Below are 18872 nucleotides of genomic sequence, written 5' to 3' on the forward strand. Positions count from 1 at the left end.
ACACATCCTCTCTGCATACATGCTGTGTCCTGAGGTCACACCGCTGGGACCCCAGCACCTGGAAGAAAGGATTAGGGGACATACAGTCGTGGGAAAGGGCGGTGCTTGAGGCTGAGACCCTCCCCAGGCCCAGAGACAGGGAGACAGGTGTGGGAGAACTATAGCCCCTGCTGACCCTCCAGGTGCACTCCAGGTGTAGGGGAACCATAGCCCCTGCCAGCCCTTCACATGCACTCCAGGTGTGGGGGAACTGTAGCCCCTGCCAACCCTCCAGGTGCACTCCAGGTATGGGGGAACTCTAGCCCCTACCAACCCTTCTGGTGCATTCCAGGTGTGGGGGAACTGCAGCCCCTGCTGACCCTCCAGGTGCACTCCAGGTGTGGAGGAACTCTAGCCCCTACCGACTCTCCAGGAGCACTCCAGGTGTAGGGGAACTATAGCCCCTGCCAGCCCTCCAGGTGCACTCCAGATGTGAGGGATCTGTAGCCCCTGCCGACCCTCCAGGTACACTCCAGGTGTGGAAGAACTCTAGCCCCTACCGACCCTCCAGGTGCACTCCAGGTGCACTTGCTGCTCCCTTTCTCACCAGGCCTCCCCCAGCTCTGTCACTCAGCTCAGCCTGGTCACCCTAGTCTCCCTCTGCCCATACCCCAACCAAACGGGCTCTGGAAGACACAGTGTAGACTGATGGCACCACTGCTATCACATGGGACTAACCCTTCCACAGCAAAGAAGAGAGAGCTCTGAGCCCAGCAGGGCCTGGTCCTCCATCCAGGTGTGCTCCCCACAACCCACCTCTGTGCACACAGCAGGCACTCCCTAGAGACTTGCCAAGCTGGGTGAGACCTCTAGACACTACCTGTCTAAAATGGCATGGGACCAGCTCAAAACCTGACAAAGAATCTTGGACCCATTATCCCCTCTCACCAGCCCCAGTCCTGGAAGGAGCTGGACAGCGAGTGGCACTTGCTGGTGAGTACAGACAGGTTTTTTTTTTTTGAAATGGAAAAATGACATTTTGCAACATTACTGTGAAAAATTAAGTTAGATCTGAAGCATCAAAGATGTTTTGCAAATAAAACCAGGGCTTTCTGTGGTTGGTGATTGCTGAGTTTAATCCCGCAGGTACCCTCGCCCGGCCAGCAGGTCCCGGGGCAGCAGTCTGTGTCCACCTGACCCTGCGCTTCTCAGGAAGTGTAGCCTGCCTCCAGAGCCTGGGGAGACAGCAGCCACATGTACATGAGGCCAGGCAGTCCCAGCTCCCCAGACATGGTGACCTTTTGTCAACTTCGGACAGGAACACAAATCTACCGTCACTCTATATCGGCCTTGATTGGATCAAAATCCCATCGGAAAACAGGGGGAAAGGCAATAAAACCTCCAGAATTAATATTAAACCACTGACATTTCACAAACCGCGCAGCGCTGGCAGCTGCCAGTCTATCAGCAGGAGGGACTCCAAGGGGACAAGTCAGGCATGAAGGTCACAGCAGTGCCAGGGAGTTCCGCCCAGGCCCCACATCAACACCAAGGGGAGAAGGGACCTAGATGGCCACAGCCCCCGCAGGACCACCCCATCTCTCTGGACCCAGTCCGTGCATTTGCCACATGTGCTCTCCACAGTGAGAGAATAAACTGACCTCTGAAGCCAAAGATGATGTCAAATCTGGAGCTTGTGACTGTCCTCAAACCCCAGTACTGTGCCTACCACCCTGCGCTTCTCGGGAAGTGTAGCCTGCCTCCAGAGCCTGGGGAGACAGCAGCCACATGTACATGAGGCCAGGCAGTCCCAGCTCCCCAGACACGGTGACCTTTTGTCAACTTCGGACAGGAACACAAATCTACCGTCACTCTATATCGGCCCCACAGTGCAGAGAGGCCACCACACAGGATGAGACCAGGACAGGCCAAGGCTCCTCTGAGAGAGCATCCTGGGCCTGAGGACCCACCAGGAGATGTGAAATGCCCTCAGCTTCCCATAGCCCAGCACCTACTGACACCTGCCATGTGCCAGGCAAGGTGACTAGGCAGGTACGAGGATGACCGGAGCACAGCTCCTGCCCTGGAAGGGCTCAGAGCAGGCATCTTTATTTCCAGGTAACCCCACCTGGGCAGAAGCTGGGAGTGGGCTGAAATGAGACCCTGCCGGGGCCCAGCCCCCTCCTAGAGCACGCCGCCTCTCACATGGACAGAGGGCCTCCCAGAGTCCATCAACTCTGCCACAGACCTGCATGCACATAAAGCCAGCCCTGTGCTGGCCTTCGAGGGACAGTGCAAGAAGGTGTTAGCTACCTCCAGTACTCAAGGAGACCCAGAAAGCCACTCTAGAGGTGGCGAATCCTGCCACCTCCCCCAGCCCCCGAGCCCTCAGCAGACATCGCAACCCAGTACACTCTCCTGCTAAGTCCAGGTGCAGCCTCAGACTTCGGGAGCTGGCCTGAGATGAAAGCAGGTCTGGGGCCTTCCTGAAATAAGAGCCTAAAGCCGGACACGAGGGCAGTTCTTGGTGGTGCAGGGACAAAAACAAGGGCAGTCCAACATGTTAGGAGGAAGCAAGCAGGAGGAAGCCTTCCTGGAAGAGGAGAGACTGCAGCTGGCCAGAGTTGGCCAGGAGAGCTGTGTGCACAGGCAGGCGAGCAGGTGCAGGACCAAGCCAGGCTGGCAACTGGGGGGTGCGAAGTGGGACAGAGTCCACATCATGTGCCCCACCGTGGAGCCCCGGGTGGGGCCCTAGATCTTCAGGGTCCACTCAGCCCAGGACAGTGTCGGTGGGATGAAGGATCTTTCTGCTTCCCTCACCCTTCAGAGCCACCCCTAGGGCACAGAGGCGAGCCACCAAGGGCCAGAAAACTCCTGTGGCCACAGTGTCACCAGCTGGCCCCAGGCCCTATTCTCAGGGATGCTCTGGTCAGAAGCCTCTAGGTGGTGGTCCAGGAAGATGGAGAAGGGATGCCAGAACCTTGGGGCTCTGGAGCAGAAGACACCCTTTAGTGTGACTGGCATTTCCCAAGCCACTCGGGATCCAGAAACATGAACGTTGACCTGAGTGCATCCCATGACAATTTGCAAAGCTACTTCCTGGGCATCAGCTGGTGGACCTCACAGCAGCCCTGGGAGCAGGGAAGGAACCCAGTGCCCTCTGGGCAGAGGGGCCGAGGCTCGGTGTGCTGGAGAGACTCAGCACAGATCTGACAGTGGCAGTGTCTGCATCCAGGCTTCGACCTCCCTGTCGCTGCCTCCATTTCACCGTGCCCCCAGCCCTGAGCTCGCACTGCTTCCCTGACGACATCAAGCCAACCCTGCGGGAGGCTGGTCAGAAACAGGGGACCAAGGCTGGCAGGAACGGGCACTGGGAGGCCGCCACAGATGCCCCAGGCCCCCATAGCATCTCCACTGGAACCATTAAACAGTATCCTGCCAGCGGGGAACCCTCTCCGTGGGTCTGGAGAGCTCAAGGGAGCCAGGGCCCTGACCCTCCGGCTGACCCTTGGTCATGACGCGCCGGCTCCATGATTTCTAATCACCAGCCTTGCCATTAAGGTGAAGGAAGCATATGGGGAAATAACAGTTTATTTCCAACAGATCAATCTGCTGATATCCGTCTGGCCCCAGCCTCTTAATTCTCCATAATGTCAAAGCAATTTTTGGTTAAGTATACAGTCTGTCCTCTACTAAATTAAACTAATAGATCTAGTGGGAAATAAAACCCCAAGTGTATTGAGAATATTAAAAATAAAAAAATAAACTCTCCATGAGTCTATAAGATTTATCTTGGCAAATGATTAAATAACACACACACACAGAGGCTGTAATAAAATCAATTTGGGGGTGCTCAGCTCCACCGGTCACCTCCAAGTTCTGGCCACTCCTCTCCGCTTAGTAACACCACTCCTGCCAAGCACCTGAGTTCAAGAGTGGCTGGGCAATGCCCTCAAATATCCCATGCTGCATCATCACAACACCAAAGCTAGCAAGGCGTGTGCATCAACATGCAGACTGTTGCTGTTAGGGCCACACCCCAGGTGCTGAATGACCAGCTCTCAAAACCAATCCTCCCATTCACCCACTGCAGGCAGCAACGCCAGTACACCCATTTTACAGGTGAGAAAAACGAGGCTCTGAAAGGCCAAGGCAAGGCCAGGATCTGAGACAACGCCCATCAGACTCCACAGCCCTGGACCTCACTCTGTTTCGTTCTGCTTTGCTTTGTTTTGCTTTTTACTTAATTGTCCATTTGGCTACACACGGCTCAGGCCATGAGGCAGGATCTTGCTTTGCTAACACTCATCAAAGACAGCATCTGGGCTTTCCCTGTGGAATCCAGAGGCTGGCACCCCAGGGAGGGCAGAGGAACCGGGAAGGGTGGGGCGAGGCAGGCTGGCCTCGGGACTTGGGCACGGGAGCCCGCTCTGAAACCTTCCCATCTTCACTGCGCCAGATGCACTGCTGTTTGCTGGGGCCAGCTCTGCAGGCAAAGGGGGTGGCCAGCAGAGGAAGGTGGGAAGTGAGGACACGTCGAATGGTCTCTCCTCAGAGCCAGGACCCAATAAGGAGGGGTCCATGGCAACCACCTGGCTTCTGCACTCAGCTCCCAGTCACCGCCCCTCTAGGGGATGGCAGTTTCCAATCTCCCACCGCCCCTCTACGCTGCCATCAGGGTCAGAACTCCTCCTTGTCACCAAGCCCAAAGCCTTACCCTGTCCTGTCCCCAAACACCACTGCTGCTGATCCTGTTATCTTGGAGTTTTCTCTTTGTCTCAGCGAATTTCCCAGATCTCCTGCCTCCACCCCCTTGCATGGCACCTACTTGTCTGGGATGCCGATGCACCTCAACCCCGTCCCACCTATCTCAGCCAGATTCTACTCTGCACTTAGGCGGAGCTCAGGAAGCCTCCCCAGGCAGGACTCACCGCTCACCTCTTCGGGGGGGGGGGGGGCCTGCCAGGGCTGGGATTACTATGTGCTTAGCTTGATTCCCCATGAGGCTCTGAGCCTCATAGCCAGGGCCACGTCTTGTTTAGCTCTGAGCCCCACTATTCTGGGCACAGGAATCTTTGATGTGGCTGCAAAGCCCAAGCGCCCCTTGCCCTGCTTCCTATCCCACCGAGCCCCCCTCGCTCACATGCCACGCTCTACCCCCAAGTCCCCTCCCATGGACTTGGTGCTTGTGTGTCTTCTGCCAGAAGCATTCTTCCTTCCCCAGGTCTGCTTGGCTGACATCCCCAGACCTTCCCCCACCACCAAAATTCCTGCTACGTGCGGGTGTGCGCCGCACGTTACCCAGCGCTGGGTAAAATATCAGACTTAGTTTTTGTTTATTCTCTGGGGGTCTGTCTCCACCCGCTCCCGGGTACAAATGCAAATTCCCTGCAGGCAGGAGCCCATCTGTCTTGCTTATGGCAGCATCCCCTGCACCGGCATATCGTGGGACACGCGCTAGATAAATGATCAGCCTTCAGGACACGTTGGCTGGAAAAATGTCTGGGGTGAAACAGGCCCTGCCTGGAGTTTCTCCCATTGTGTTCCCCTTCTCTAGACCATCCCCAAACCCAGCTGATCCTGCCTGTGACAAGGAAGCAAACAGCCTAAGGCTCTGAAGATGCAGTGTGGTGGCACTGACGCAGTGATGTCAGGCCAGACCCTGGGGCCTGGCAGCTGTGAGTCCTGTTGCTGCTGCTGGCCAACCCCTGGCTGACCACGAGCAGGCTTGCTTTGCCGAGTGCAAGCTCACATGGGAAAGGGCAGGCTGCCTCCCTGATGGCCCTGGTGACAGCAGGGGGCCCTCTCTTGTCTCCAGGCAATGCAGGGGCTGGCACCTGCTACCCTTCTCCTGGAATTCAGCACTCCAAGTTGGTGAGGACGTGGGGCAGGTAAGGGCCACAGGAACCCAAAATATGAGCCATTTCACTTGCCCCTCCTTCCATCTTAGGGGCATCAATCACTGCTTCCCTCTCCAGCAGTGCCCAGCAGTCCCTGTGAGGGTGCAAGCAGGGCCAGGCCTCCACCCCTCGATGGCCTGATGTGTACCCTTGGAGAGGCGTCTTCCTGGGACCAGACTTCAGGCTTTATCCCTGACACTGGTGGCGTGTGAATGACTAAAATGGCCAAAAATAAAAGCCCCCATAAATCTGCTATTTTCCTATAAGCTGTCGGGTACACAGAGTGTGCTGGGATTATTGATAGAAAAGTTTATGGATGGGCTGCATCTTAAAATCAAAATACATTACCCAAAATCAATGTTGCCGTACATGGTACAGGAAGGACAGGAAAGGTCAGTCGAGACAAGAATACTGAAACCCCAACTCCAAGAGGACCTGAGCATTAAAATAAATAAATTTTGAAAGTGAGTTCCAGGAAAAACACTCACTTAGGGCTGTAATTTAAGGGTGCTTTCACAAGAGGCTGGGCAGTCTTTTTAAATAGCGTTTTTTAAAGTGCCTCTGAGAGTCCAGTGAATCCATCCACAAAATGGTATTGACAAGCACCCCAGCTCTCAGCCCTATAATAACAGCTCATAACAGGTAATGAGTGAGAGCTCCAAGGCTGGGCACACAGTATCCAGGCCCTGGCAGAAGCAAGTCCCCTGGGCACAGCCAACTGGGCAGGGCAGCCAACCCGTGGCCCCATCAACCACATTACAAGAGGATCCACCTCCAGGTCCCTGTGCACAGCGACTCCACAGGCATTTTATAGCTGTGGGTGGAGGGAGGGGAAAACCATGTTAGTTCCCATTGATGACTAATCAGGACTAGAAACAAAATGATCACGAAACGCTCTCAAGTCCATCGCTTCACATAACCACGATTCACTGCAAACAGGTCATCCTTTTTAGGAGCCCGAGAGATACCACAGTAGGTAGAGCTGAATGGCTGTGTCCCCAGAGCTTAGTGTCCCTTTGGGAGAAGTGACCCGCATGCTCCATCCCAGCCACCTTCTTTAGAGTCTCCAACTGACAGACCACATCCCACCAGGACATAGTAAGAAGGAACTGGCTCCCCTGCCGGGAGCGGGAAGCCAGGCTTGGCAGAGACTGGCAGGGAAGGAACCCAGTGCCTTCTGAATGGCAGGAGCTGCAGTCTGGTCTTAGCTCACTAATCCTCCAACTAGCCAAAGGGCTAAGTTGAAGAGACAAAAGTCCCTGCCCTGCCCATGGAAAACCCACAGCAAAGGGGAGGCAATGTCCCCTTCCCCAATGATCCTAGCAGGGTTTCCAGTCCGAACATTTACTAGGCTGTAACTACGGGTCAGGCCCAGCTGGCAGTTAAAGACACAGAGAAAGCCAGTGTGTTGGCTCACTCCTATAATCCTAGGGTTTTGGGAGGCAGAGGCAGGAGGACTGTTTGAGGCCAGGAGTTTGAGACCAGCCTGCACAACACAGCAAGACCCAATTTCTACAAAAAAATATTAAAAATAAAAAATTAGCTGGGTGTGGTGGTGCATGCCTGTAGTCCTAGCTACTTAGAAGGCTGAGACAGGAAGATGGCTTGAGCCCTGGGGTTCAAGACCAACCTGGGCAACATAGCAAGACCTCACCTCTACAAAAAGTTTAAACATACAATTAGCCAAGTGTGGTGGTGCATGCCTGTAGTCCTAGCTACTTGGAAGGCTGAAGCAGAAGGATCGCTTGAGCCCAGGGGTTCAAGACCAGCCCAGGCAACATAGCAACATCCCATCTCTACAAAAAAAAAAAATACATACATTAGCAAGGCATGGTGGGCTAATCCTCCTGGTGTCAGCATGATTACTCTGGAGGCTGAGGTGCTTGAGCTCAGGATGTTGAGGTGCAGTGAGCTAAGATTGTGCCACTGCACTCCAGTCTGGACAACAGAACAAGACCCTGTGGGGGAAAAAAAAAAAAAAACAGCGAAGGTGGGTCAGCTGCTGTCATCACAGTCTACAAGGCAAGGCAAAAAACAAATAGATGAAGCTGAACAGATAGGAAAGAGACTACAAGTGTAGCTCAGGCTGCTCCTTGCCCCCATCAGTCAAGGGCAGGGCCTTGCTCTTCACACCAACTGAAGGCATCAGGACACAGTCTTACCTGGAGCAGGGAAGAGCTTAGTGTTTTGGTTAATATCTAGGACCCCAGAGTAAGACAGACTTTGGGTTGATGCGCCACTCAGCCACTTACTAACTATGTGACCTTGGGCAAGTTCCATAAACTTCTGAGCTTCATCCATAAAATGGGGTAAAATCACAATGTCTACCCTTGGAGTTGTGATTGAGATAAAATGAGCTCATTCATTCATTCCATAAGTATTTACTGAGCTCCTACTCTGTGCCAGATCCTGTTCTAGGTGCTAGAGATACATCAGTGAACAAAGCAGGCAGAGTCTTAGAGACATTCAACAAGGAACTCAATAAATAAGGATGTGGTCCCATGTGTTGGAAGATGGCTGGTGAAATGGAAAAAATAAAGGAAGCAGAGTGAGGGCCTGGGAGTGCTGGGTGGTGGAAGGAGAGGCAGTGTAGACTGCAGCGTAAAATATGGTGATCCAGGCGGGCTTCATGGAGAAAGTGACTGCTTGACAAAAACCAGAGCACAATGGAGTTAGCCAAGCAGGTACTTGTGGGAGAAGCATGTCAGCCAGATGGCACGGCTGGTGCAAGGGCCCTGGGGTAGAAGCATGCCCAGCGTGCCGCATTGTAGGAAGGAGAACAGTGTGGCTAGGGGAGTGTGAGCTATGGAGAAGACAGAAAAGATGAGGAGATGAAGGAAGGTGGTGAGCAGGAAGCAGAAAGGCAGATGGCTTGACCTTGGTAGCCACTGCAAGGCCACTGGTGTTTATGCCAAGTGAAATGGGAGCCACTGCGGGGTTTCAGCAGTGGAAGAGAGATCTGATTTCTCTGTGAGAAGGAGCTCTTTGTCATGTTGAGAACTCATGCCTGGGAAGTGTCTAGTACATGGAAAGCATGTGAAAACATGTATCTGTCGCTCTTAGAGCAATACCAACTCATGCAGTGGGCAAGAAACACCCAACCCCACATGGAGGTACAGGGATAAATTACTTCCAGATAATTCCCTCTAGCTACAGGGATTCTCCCACGGGCATCGCTGATCTCTAGCATTAGCCTCTGCTTGGATCTGGCATCAGGAAAGGAGACTGCTGCCTCTCCAGGTAGGCTACTGCACAGTGGGCTAGCTCTTTCTTCAGAACCCTGCTTGGAATCAGTCCCCAAGTGAGCCTGCTTTCCTGGAACCCCACCATGGTCCTGAATCTGCATAGCGCGGTGCAAGTCTGCCCTCTCCCTTCAGAAGCTGAGGACAGCAATGGGGCCTGGCAGGGTCTTACATTTGGGGGTCCAAAGTGGTTTCTAAGGGCACATGGGATTTCCTAGGAAAAGCCCCTGCCATGACAGAAGGAGCTGGCAACTGAATCTGTGGAGCCCCTGGAGAGGAACTTGAGGGAAAGGAGGGAAGTCCTACAGGACCCCCTTTTTCCCTCTGCCCCCAGCAGAAGACCTTAGAAAACAAGGACTTGATAGATGAGCCACAGTGAGCCAGCGGGTGTGAGTGACTCCTGGGCCATAGACGAGGAAACTGAAAGGCAGGCACTGGAGGCATAAAGGGCTGGCCCGGGGCACCCGCTAGCAAGGACAGCCTTGGAGGGGGCCAGCAGCTCCTCCCCTCTGAGCTCTGCTGTGCGGGCCGCCTGCACCAGTGTGGCTGCTGGAGAGTGTTTTCCCTCTGGGTTTCCTTCTCCTTGGCTCCCAGGGAATCCTCTGGCGGTGCCTCCGGGAGGCTAGTAGCCGGGGAATCAGGCACGTGAATCCACCGGACTGCCCCACTCCAACCTGAGGTCAGAGCTGAGGCATAGAGGCCGGGGTAGGGGCAGAGGTGCTGAAATGCACTAGCTGGGGACTCCAGGGGGAAGGAGAGAGGAGAGACCTGAGACAAGCCTTAGGACTCGCCTCTATGACTATGACTACGCGCTGCGTCCTAACCACATGTCCACCCCGCGTTTCCCTTCGGGGACCAGACCATGCTCCCTCAGATGGCTGGGGAGGGGGCAGGCTCCCTCCGGGTGAAGGCTGGGGGAGGTACCGGGATGCCGGGTGCGCCAGAGCAGGCGGGGGATGGGTTCCGGTCTCCTGGCGCCTCGGTATCTCGCTTTGCACCGGGTAAAGAAGGGGCTACGACCGATGAAGAGGGGGTGGAGACGCAGGCAACCGCGATCCAGGGGCAGCAACCCCGCCCCCGCCCGGAAACCTCCCGGGCCCTGAGTCGTGCCCGGCTCTCCCCACCCCACCCCCGCCGCCCCTGCCGTCACTCACGGCCGCTGCCGGCTAGCTCGCGGGTGCGCTCTCCGCGCCACAGGCACCTGCTCGCTGGGCGCTGTGCGCTCACTTCTCCCTCGCGCACTGCAGACTCCCGGCGCTGCCGCCGCCACCCAGCCTAGTCTCAGGCTGGGCACAGCGTTCCGCCCTTCTCGCGGCCCCGGGCGCCCACCCACCCGCCATGGCCCAGGCCTGGGCCAAACAGCCGGGCAGCTGGTTGCCCAAACTGGGGTAAGGAGTTGAGGGCTAGGAGCTGCGGAGAGGACCGCGGGACACACGGGGAGCAGGGATGAGCGGCCGTCTCGAGCGGTGGAGACTGGGAAGAAGCCAGGGAGAGTTTAGGTGGGAGGACTCCCAACCCAAGCGGGTGCGGGGTGGAGCTGTACTTCAACCAGAAAGACGGTGGTCCCTCTGAGCGACCCCCGAGGAGAGAGGGGGCACGCTCTGGGGCGGGGGCGGGGCGGGCTGTGGCAGGAGAGGGGAGGGCGGGGGCGATGCAGCGGCGGAGGCGGCTTGGCGCCTAGCCACTGACCGCCCCCTCCCTTCCCCTCCCCTCCCCCTCTCCCCGCCTCTCTCCTGCTCCGGGTCCGCCACGCCGGACCCGCTCTCCCCGCGCTGCGCTGGGTCGGACGCCAGGTCTGCGCGCCGCGGCTGAGCGCCCACTCGCCCTACGGAAAGAGCCGCGGAAGAACCGGCGGGGGCGGCGGCGGGAGCCGAAGGAGGTGGCAGTCGGGAGCAGAACCAGAAGGAGACAGGGAGGCAGAAGCTCGCGGTTCCGTGGCGCGCACTCCCTCGGCCAGGGATGGGTCCCGGCGCGGCCCAACCCCTGCCTGGCCCGGGGGGCAGAGACTGAACCGCGGATCCCCACAGTCCTGTGGACAACCGGACAGAGAGAGGCACTGACCGATCACCAGCAGCCTCCCGGTGGGACCGCGTCTCCCGCACACCCGGCGCAGCGCCCCCCGCCGGAGCCGCGCCGGGCAAGCCGGCGAGGGAGCGGGGCTGATTGGCGGCCGCCGGCGGCCAGGGGAGGGGGCGCCGCGCGGGGCCATGGCAGGCTCGGAGGCGTCCTAGCCCGAGCCGGAGCCGATCCGAGCCCACGCGGCCTCCGCCTCTACGCTCCCGGGCCCCCGCCGCCACCGCGTCCCCCGCGGGAGATGGAACAGCGGAACCGGCTCGGTGCCCTCGGATACCTGCCGCCTCTGCTGCTGCATGCCCTGCTGCTCTTCGTGGCCGACGGTGAGCGCGGGAACTTTGCTGCCGCGGTGGGCTCGGGGGTCTTTGCTGGGGCCGCCACCGAGAAGAAGGAGAAAGAGAACGAACGGGGAAGCTTCGCGGTCTCCAGCAATCCCGCTGTGCAGCCCGGGCCCGGAGGGGTAGGGGGAGGCGAGCGGCGAAGGGTCGCCGCAGCAGCAGCGCCGCGCCCGAGTCGTTCCTAGTCCCGCCGGGTCCCCGGCTGCGGAAAGGAGGCCTGCGGGGTGCGGGAGTTGGCGCGCCCCATTCAGGCTCTGGCGGTGCGGCCAGGCGCGGGGGAGAAGCACGAGCCGCCCCTGCCGCCCCGCCCCATCCGGAGGGAAGCAGCAGGCAGTCTGTGACCGGTCCCTGCCGCGGCCCTGCAGCTTCTTCACCGAACTTTGCTAGCCCCTCCGGCCGTGCGCCACGGAGCAGCTGCCGGGTGGGGGGCACAAGGCCAGCGAGCCAGAGACCGACCGCCTCGCTTTGGGTTGCCCCAGGCCCCCGCCCTACAGCTGGTCACGCCTCTCTCTCTCCCCACCCCCAGCTACATTCACAGAAGTCCCCAAAGATGTGACAGTACGGGAGGGAGACGACATCGAAATGCCCTGCGCATTCCGGGCCAGCGGAGCCACCTCGTATTCGCTGGAGATTCAGTGGTGGTACCTCAAGGAGCCACCCCGGGAGCTGCTGCACGAGCTGGCGCTCAGCGTGCCAGGCGCCCGGAGCAAGGTAACCCGCCGCCCACGCGATACCCGCGCGCCTCCGGGGCGGCGAGGGCTAACCCGGGGAGGGAAGCAGCCGGCTTCGCTAGCGCAGGGCGCCGCCCTGTGGCGCAGCCCATCTCCCACCTTCGCATCCCAAAGCGTCTTCAAAGTCAGCAGTGGTTACCCCCAAACCTGTCAATTATTTTGACAGCATCGCTGTTCCCGCCACCTCCTGGAACTCCATTCACGCCCAGCCCCTGAAAAGCCACACCTCAGCCAGGTCGTTTGCTCGTGCTTGCTGACTGCAGCCCTCTGATGGGTGGTGGGTAGTGAAGGAAGCCCCCTTGGTCCCATCAGGCTCTCCCCGCCCTCTGCCACTTTGAGGACCCCAGGGCTCTCCGTGGCTGCGTTCCTGAGGCCAGCAGAAAACCGAGTACCGGGAAGCCAGCAGGACCTCCAGCCCTCAGGGGAACCGAGGGGCGACTTCCCTGTAGCCGAAAACAGGCCCAAGCTGCCTGTCTGCCTCAAAACCCACACTCTCTTACACACTCTAGCGTGCACGCGTGCACACACACACCTACATTATCCCAGGGTCCCACCCAGAGTTACTGCCACTGAGCCTCCTGCTGGGTACCGTCCAGACACAGGCCCCTCCCTCCAGTTATTCACGACTCCCAATGAGCTGGGGGAGGATTTTGAGCCAGGGGGCAGGGCCTAAGGATGCCCAGAGGGAAGGAGAGGGGCTTTCCTTCCCACTCTGGTGTCCATCCAGTCTCCCCAGTTCAGCCGGCAGGTGTACACCAGAGCAGCCACCCGTTGGTCAGGCACCATGCTAGCTCCAAAGCCCGCTTCCTCCTGGGAAACTCCTGGAAAGCCGGACGTCCTCTGTGCCCTCAACCCTCACCGCCCGGGCGGTTTCGGTCCTAGCCTGCCGGAGGAGGGTGCCCTTGCCTAGAGGCGGATCCGAGTTTCCCCAGTCAGAAGGCCACGAGCCTCATGTCTCTCTCTCTCTCTCTCTCTCCCTCTTTGCATTTTAGGTAACAAATAAGGATGCAACTAAAATCAGCGTAAGTGTGGAGCCCAGCGCGGGCCGCGGGAGACCCCTTCTGGCCGCCTCGCATCCCGCAGTTCCCTCCCCTTAGCAAGCCGCGGCAGCCGCGCATGTGGGGCCGCGCAAGTAGGGCTGCGATCGCAGCCTTGCATTGGTGACTTTTTGGCTTGTCCGGGCGCCATCTGTCGCCGGTTGCAGGGTCGGGTTCTCTTTTGTGTAAATCAAGGGTCCAAGGCTTGAGTCCCCTAATTCGGCTCGGCGCTCACCTGTAAAACTCCCCTTAGTCAGGACCGCGCGCTTAGGCCCTCTCGCGCCTGCTCGCCTCCGCTCTGCGGGCATTCCTCCCAGCACCGGGAGCGCGCCCTCCCCGCGACCGTGGCGCCAGCTTCCCGCCCCCTCCGCCCCGCCCTGAGCATCCGCTCTGCGCCCTCCGCTGCAACCCTTTATCTTCCGCCTGGATTGCGGGTTTGGGTGCGAGGTGTTACAGGCTTGCGGGGGACAAGATAGGGGGTGGTTCGTGCCAGGCTGCGAGGGGCCCGGGTCATGGGGTTGGTAACTCTGGGAGGAGATGCGCCCAAGCTTCCCAGCTGGAGCGTAGAAGGGTCTGGAGATGATGAAGCCTTCTCGTGGGCTCGGTTCAGAGGTGAGGGCTCCCTGGGTGTTTGGTGAGAGTCATAGAGCAGTTCCTTCCCGAAGTCCCCACCGGGGCGCAGGGGAGGAGCACTTCGCTGAGGGGCTTCTGGAGATCCCGCGGAAAGGCAGGTTGGTAGCAGGTGGCCAGGGAGCCGAGCAGCAGCCACACCGTTGCTTGCCTCCTTGGGAGAGCGGAGTGTTAGCTGTGAAGGGCGGGGTCCGGTGACAGGGTGGCTTTCCTTAGGACGCGATTCAGGCAGGCCTTCCTTGCGCCGGGAGGTGTGGAGGGCCGGCTGGGGCGGGACTGTGGGTTGGCGCGCGTCGCGGCGGGAAAGACGTGGGGCAGTCCAGCCTGGGGTTTCTGCGCACTCCAGAACTGGGAGTCCAGCCTGGGATTTCCTGAAGAAGGAGAGGTGGGCTCTGCCCTTCTGAAGGGCCAGCTACGGGAAGACAAGCAGGGTTGGTTTTTATGGGCGGGGCAAATGCATGGTGAGCGTTTGGTTAACATGATGGGGGCGTGGGGACACTGTCCAAAGAGCTGGCTGCCTGGCGTCCACGCAGAGTTGGAAGCCCTATGCCACGGAGTAGACGCGGGTGAAAGGGAAGCCAGATCGTGATGGTGGGCAAACCGGGATCCCGAAAGTGTTGGGGTGCGCGGACAAGGGGGCGCGACGGCCAGGGCGGCCAGAAGAGCAGGTTTGGGAGCTGCCCAGCCCGGCCTCTAACCCTGCTCTCTTGCAGACCGTGCGCGTCCAGGGCAATGACATCTCACACCGGCTTCGGTTGTCCGCCGTGCGACTGCAAGACGAGGGCGTGTACGAATGCCGCGTGTCGGACTACAGCGACGACGACACGCAGGAGCACAAGGCCCAGGCGCTGCTGCGCGTGCTCTCGCGCTTCGCGCCGCCCAACATGCAGGCCGCCGAGGCTGTGTCCCACATCCAGAGCAGCGGCCCGCGTCGCCACGGCCCCGCCAGCGCCTCCAACGCCAACAACGCAGGCCCCGCGGGCCGCACCACCTCCGAGCCCATCCGCGGCGACAAGAGCCCGCCGCCCGGGAGCCCTCCAGCCGCCATCGATCCCGCAGTCCCCGAGGCCGCGGCAGCGTCTGCGGCCCACACGGCCACCACCACCGTCGCGGCAGCTGCTGCTGCTTCGTCAGCGTCGCCGCCATCGGGACAGGCGGTCCTGCTGCGCCAGAGGCACGGCTCGGGTAAGGGCGCGCGGAGAGGGGGCGCACGCGCGGTGATGGCTCAGTGCTGGGGCTGCGCGGGGACGACCAAAGGAACTCCTGACCCAGGACCCGCCCCCTTGGCTCATTTGTATATGCACACTTCTTCCTAGTTAGATCGGGAGCGCCCTCCCCTAGGGACTTCTTCCCGGCGTTTCTCTGTCTTTACTCCTGGCCTCTGGAAGCATTTATGATGTGCATTTATGAACGGGGGAGGGGACTGCGCTGCCAGCGACCTCAGGGTACGCTGGAGGCTGTAGTGTGGGGAGGCGACCTCTTTTGGGTTTGGAGAACTGAACCCTGAGGGGTGAGCTCCGATGGTGGCAAGGGGCCAGCACTCTGCCAGCACCGATGGTGGAAATAAGCTATCCCCAGGTGGGGGCACTGGCACCTGCTGGAGAGCGGAAGGCGGTTAAAACTTGGGTTGTGTTGGTTTCTATTCTGTGTGCTCGATTGAACCGACTGTGTCCAAGGGCGTGGAGGGGCCTGGCTGTGTAGCTTACACTCTCTTCAGCTAAATGCAGGATGGCACTAGGCACCAGCTCTGCACTTTACTGTAAATCGCAGCTCCCCTCCCTTTGGCTTTGGGGTGGGGACAGTAAGGACTGAGCCCTAAGCCACTGTTAGGAAGGCACCCAGAGGGGAAGGCTTGCTTTCTTAGGGAGCTGAGAGGCTGGAAGAGGGGACTGGGAATGGGGGTGGGATGTGGGAAGGCAGGAGGAGGAGAAAGTGATGGCTTGACTACCCCCTGGTAGGCACCTCTGGGGTGGTAGGAGCCACTGGCAGAGGCGGGGTGGTGGGGGGTGGTTATGGAGAGTAGAAAGGCTTGTCCAATGTGCCCCTCCTCCCAAGGTATCCCCCACCCTCTCCCCCTGCTCTAAGCTGGGCCTCAGAGCCCACCCCAGTGCCTGACTGTGAGCAGGTTGCTCCCTCCCTCAGCCCCTCTCCTCAGTCTTGTTTGATACAGAGTCCCACAGGGAGCATCTCTCCTGGCCACACAGCCCTGGGAGCCTGACTTTGGGGACAGGTGCATGTGAAACCTCCCAGATGTGACAGAAGACATTGTCACAACCCTACAATGTTAGTTCTCAAAGGGTGGTCTACCTGCAGTCTCCTGGACTACCTGCAGAATCCACGGGGGCGGGTCTTCATGTCCTTCATGTCACCATCTCATCCTGCCTCCCTAGCTAACTCTCAAGCCCTCTGACAGTTGAGCCTGCAGTCTGCCTGGCACATCAGTTCAGTTCTGTTTCTCATTCAGCTCTACCTACTGTGGCAGCCTCCTCAGTGTGTCTCAGGCTATTGGCTTGATCCAAAGGCCTCATCCCTCTTGGATGCTACACAGGGCCCCACAAGACTGTCCCTCAGCCTATTGGGGAAGGTAGGGACCTGCAGAGGGCCTTCACAGCCCAGCTGGGAACTTTCCACCCTCTGCACTAAGATATCACTGATGCTGTGACAAATAAACCCCAAAAGGCCAGTGGCTTGACACAATTCAAATGTAATATTCCTCGTTCATATCACGTCCTGCCCTGGAGTGCCCCAGGGCATGTGGTGGCTCTGTTCCATGCAGTCATTCAAGGACCCAGGCTGAGACTACCAGCCTCAGCAAGAGGCTTCCAGAGTCACTCTGGGCATGACATAGAGCTAGCAGACCAGGGAGGAGAGACAGAAGCAGCCCTTGTCACCTCACTGCCCTAAGAGAATGAAGCCCTAATGCTCTCAGGCATGCATTGTGTATAATGAATCAACTTGTTTCATATGCCTTTAGGATCACTCTAAGTATGTATCGTTTTGGGGAGATTGAGAAAATAGCCACTCAAATCATTCTGGCAGCACTTAACTCTCTCAGAGAAAAGCTGGTTTGGAAAAATGGCAAGTTGTTTTTTAAGGGCCAGGTCTAGAAGTGGTAAATATTACTTCTACCCTCTTCCATCGGCCAGAACTCAGTCACATGGTCCAACACAGATGTAGTGCCTGCTGGGAAATGTAGTTCTTGGCGTAGTGGCTGCTTTCAGGCTTCATCTCTTCATAGTGCAAGGGGAGCGTGACTCCTTGAGGAGTTAGCCGTCTCTGTTCAGCATACAGGCAGTGCTCAGGGAGAGCGCCTATTGATTTATAGAGCCATTGGCTTAACTGATGCTGGTTGGTGAAGAGAATGTCCTTCTTCCCCCTCCCTTTGGGCCTTAGCAAGGAAATGTGTGCATTACAAGCTGGTACGTACCTCTAAGGATATTCCTGGAGGATTTGAAAGGCAGAAGTCCAGATGTGGGTTGTGTCTCCACCACTTACTGGCTGTGTGATTTTAGGCAAGTGGCTTACCACCTCTGACTCATCTGTAAAATGAACAGGATAATCTCTCTGACCTCAGAGGGAGCTTGGTATGGAAACTGCAGCACATATATGTTCATTATTATCACCCCGGTCATTAGCTGCACTAGTGGAGAGGAGGGGATGAGCAGATAAAGCTAAAAGGTTGGCAGTTGGAAGCCAGGCTATGGAGGGCCTTGAATGCCAAGTAGAACCGGCCATTGGTTAAAGACTTTGGTCAAGACCATGTGAAAGAGATCTTTGAGAGTGAACTTAGTTGTGCTCACAAAATGGTAATGAGACCAAGGTCAAGAACACACTCCTGCTTGAATCTCCCTCTTCCCCTGGCCTTCAGCCTGAGTCGCAGGCCCAGCCACAGATGACCTGACTGCCTGCCATAGCTAGTCCGATCTCCAGTCTCTGTGCTGGCCATGAAGGCTGAATGAGAGAGTGAAGATGCTCCAGGACATATCATCTGGAGAAGGTGGGCTGGACAGCAGATATGGCGGTCCTCAGGTCAGCTCGATGCTGATGGCACAGTGCCCAGCGCCATCCCAGCAGATAGGGCCTTGAGCATCCACAAGCCACAGGGCCATATGTCAATGCCCATGTGGGTCACTCTGCCTTCTCTGCAGGGGCTGGTGTCCACAGCCAGAAAGCACAGCTTGCCTGGCTCCCAGCGGGCCTGACAGCAGTGCTCCTGGGATAGAAGTACAGTGGCCTCTGAGGTCTCCATCACCCTCTAACCCTTGCCAGCTCCTAAACAGGCCAGGAACTGTGTAGACACATCTCAGAAAGAACCTCCAGTCTCTCTCCAAGCCTCCTTTGGGGTGGCCAGAAGGTGGGCCTTCAGCTGGGAGGTCAGAAAACCTATATCCCCCACTCTCCAGGTGAATCTCTTATGAGAGTCGTTCTGCTGCAGGCACTCTGTGTCCCACTCTGGGCATGGAAAAGTGGATGGCAATACCTGTCATTCACAAACACACCCGAACAGCCTTGATGCCAAGGAGGGAGCCATGCTCAGGCTTGTGTCCTACCTCGCCCGGGTCACCCAAGGCCACCCAAGCTGTGTGCTGTCAATGTGAAGCCTGCAGACTGTGTTTTGGAGGATGGGCATTAGTAACCTTTCTGTAGGGCTACATCACCAGCCAGTGCCCCGAGCTCGGTTGCTGGCACCAGGTCCTGCTGAGTGCCCCGAGAGGCAACAAGCCAGCCACTTTGCTCAGAACCACAGCAGCCTGAGCTGCAGAGGGAGCTCGGGGCAGATGACCTTGGGCCTGGCCTCCCAGTCTTGCAATTCTAAGCAGCTTGATGGGGAGCGGTCCAAAAAGGACGGCTGCCTCTTGGTTAATAGTCTAGAGTGTTTGCAGAGGGTATCAACCAGGGTGCTGGCAGAGGCACATGGCACATTCAAACAGGGTCACTGGGG

At 58.1% G+C, this 18872-nt stretch overlaps 1 protein-coding gene across 1 annotated transcript in view; it reads left to right on the forward strand.

Annotated features, from left to right (window-relative positions):
• The first annotated feature begins 11432 nt into the window (after positions 1-11432).
• Positions 11433-18872, forward strand: part of VSTM2B (V-set and transmembrane domain containing 2B) — a 38470-nt gene continuing 31030 nt past the window's right edge. The window contains exons 1-4 of the mRNA XM_010355792.2: positions 11433-11517; positions 12059-12243; positions 13256-13285; positions 14644-15115. Of these exons, the coding sequence (XP_010354094.2) occupies positions 11436-11517; positions 12059-12243; positions 13256-13285; positions 14644-15115 (769 nt within the window). The 5' untranslated portion in view covers positions 11433-11435. The remainder of the gene's footprint in view (positions 11518-12058; positions 12244-13255; positions 13286-14643; positions 15116-18872) is intronic.

The sequence above is a fragment of the Rhinopithecus roxellana genome, chromosome 12 (assembly GCF_007565055.1).
Source record: "Rhinopithecus roxellana isolate Shanxi Qingling chromosome 12, ASM756505v1, whole genome shotgun sequence".
NCBI lineage: Eukaryota > Metazoa > Chordata > Mammalia > Primates > Cercopithecidae > Rhinopithecus > Rhinopithecus roxellana.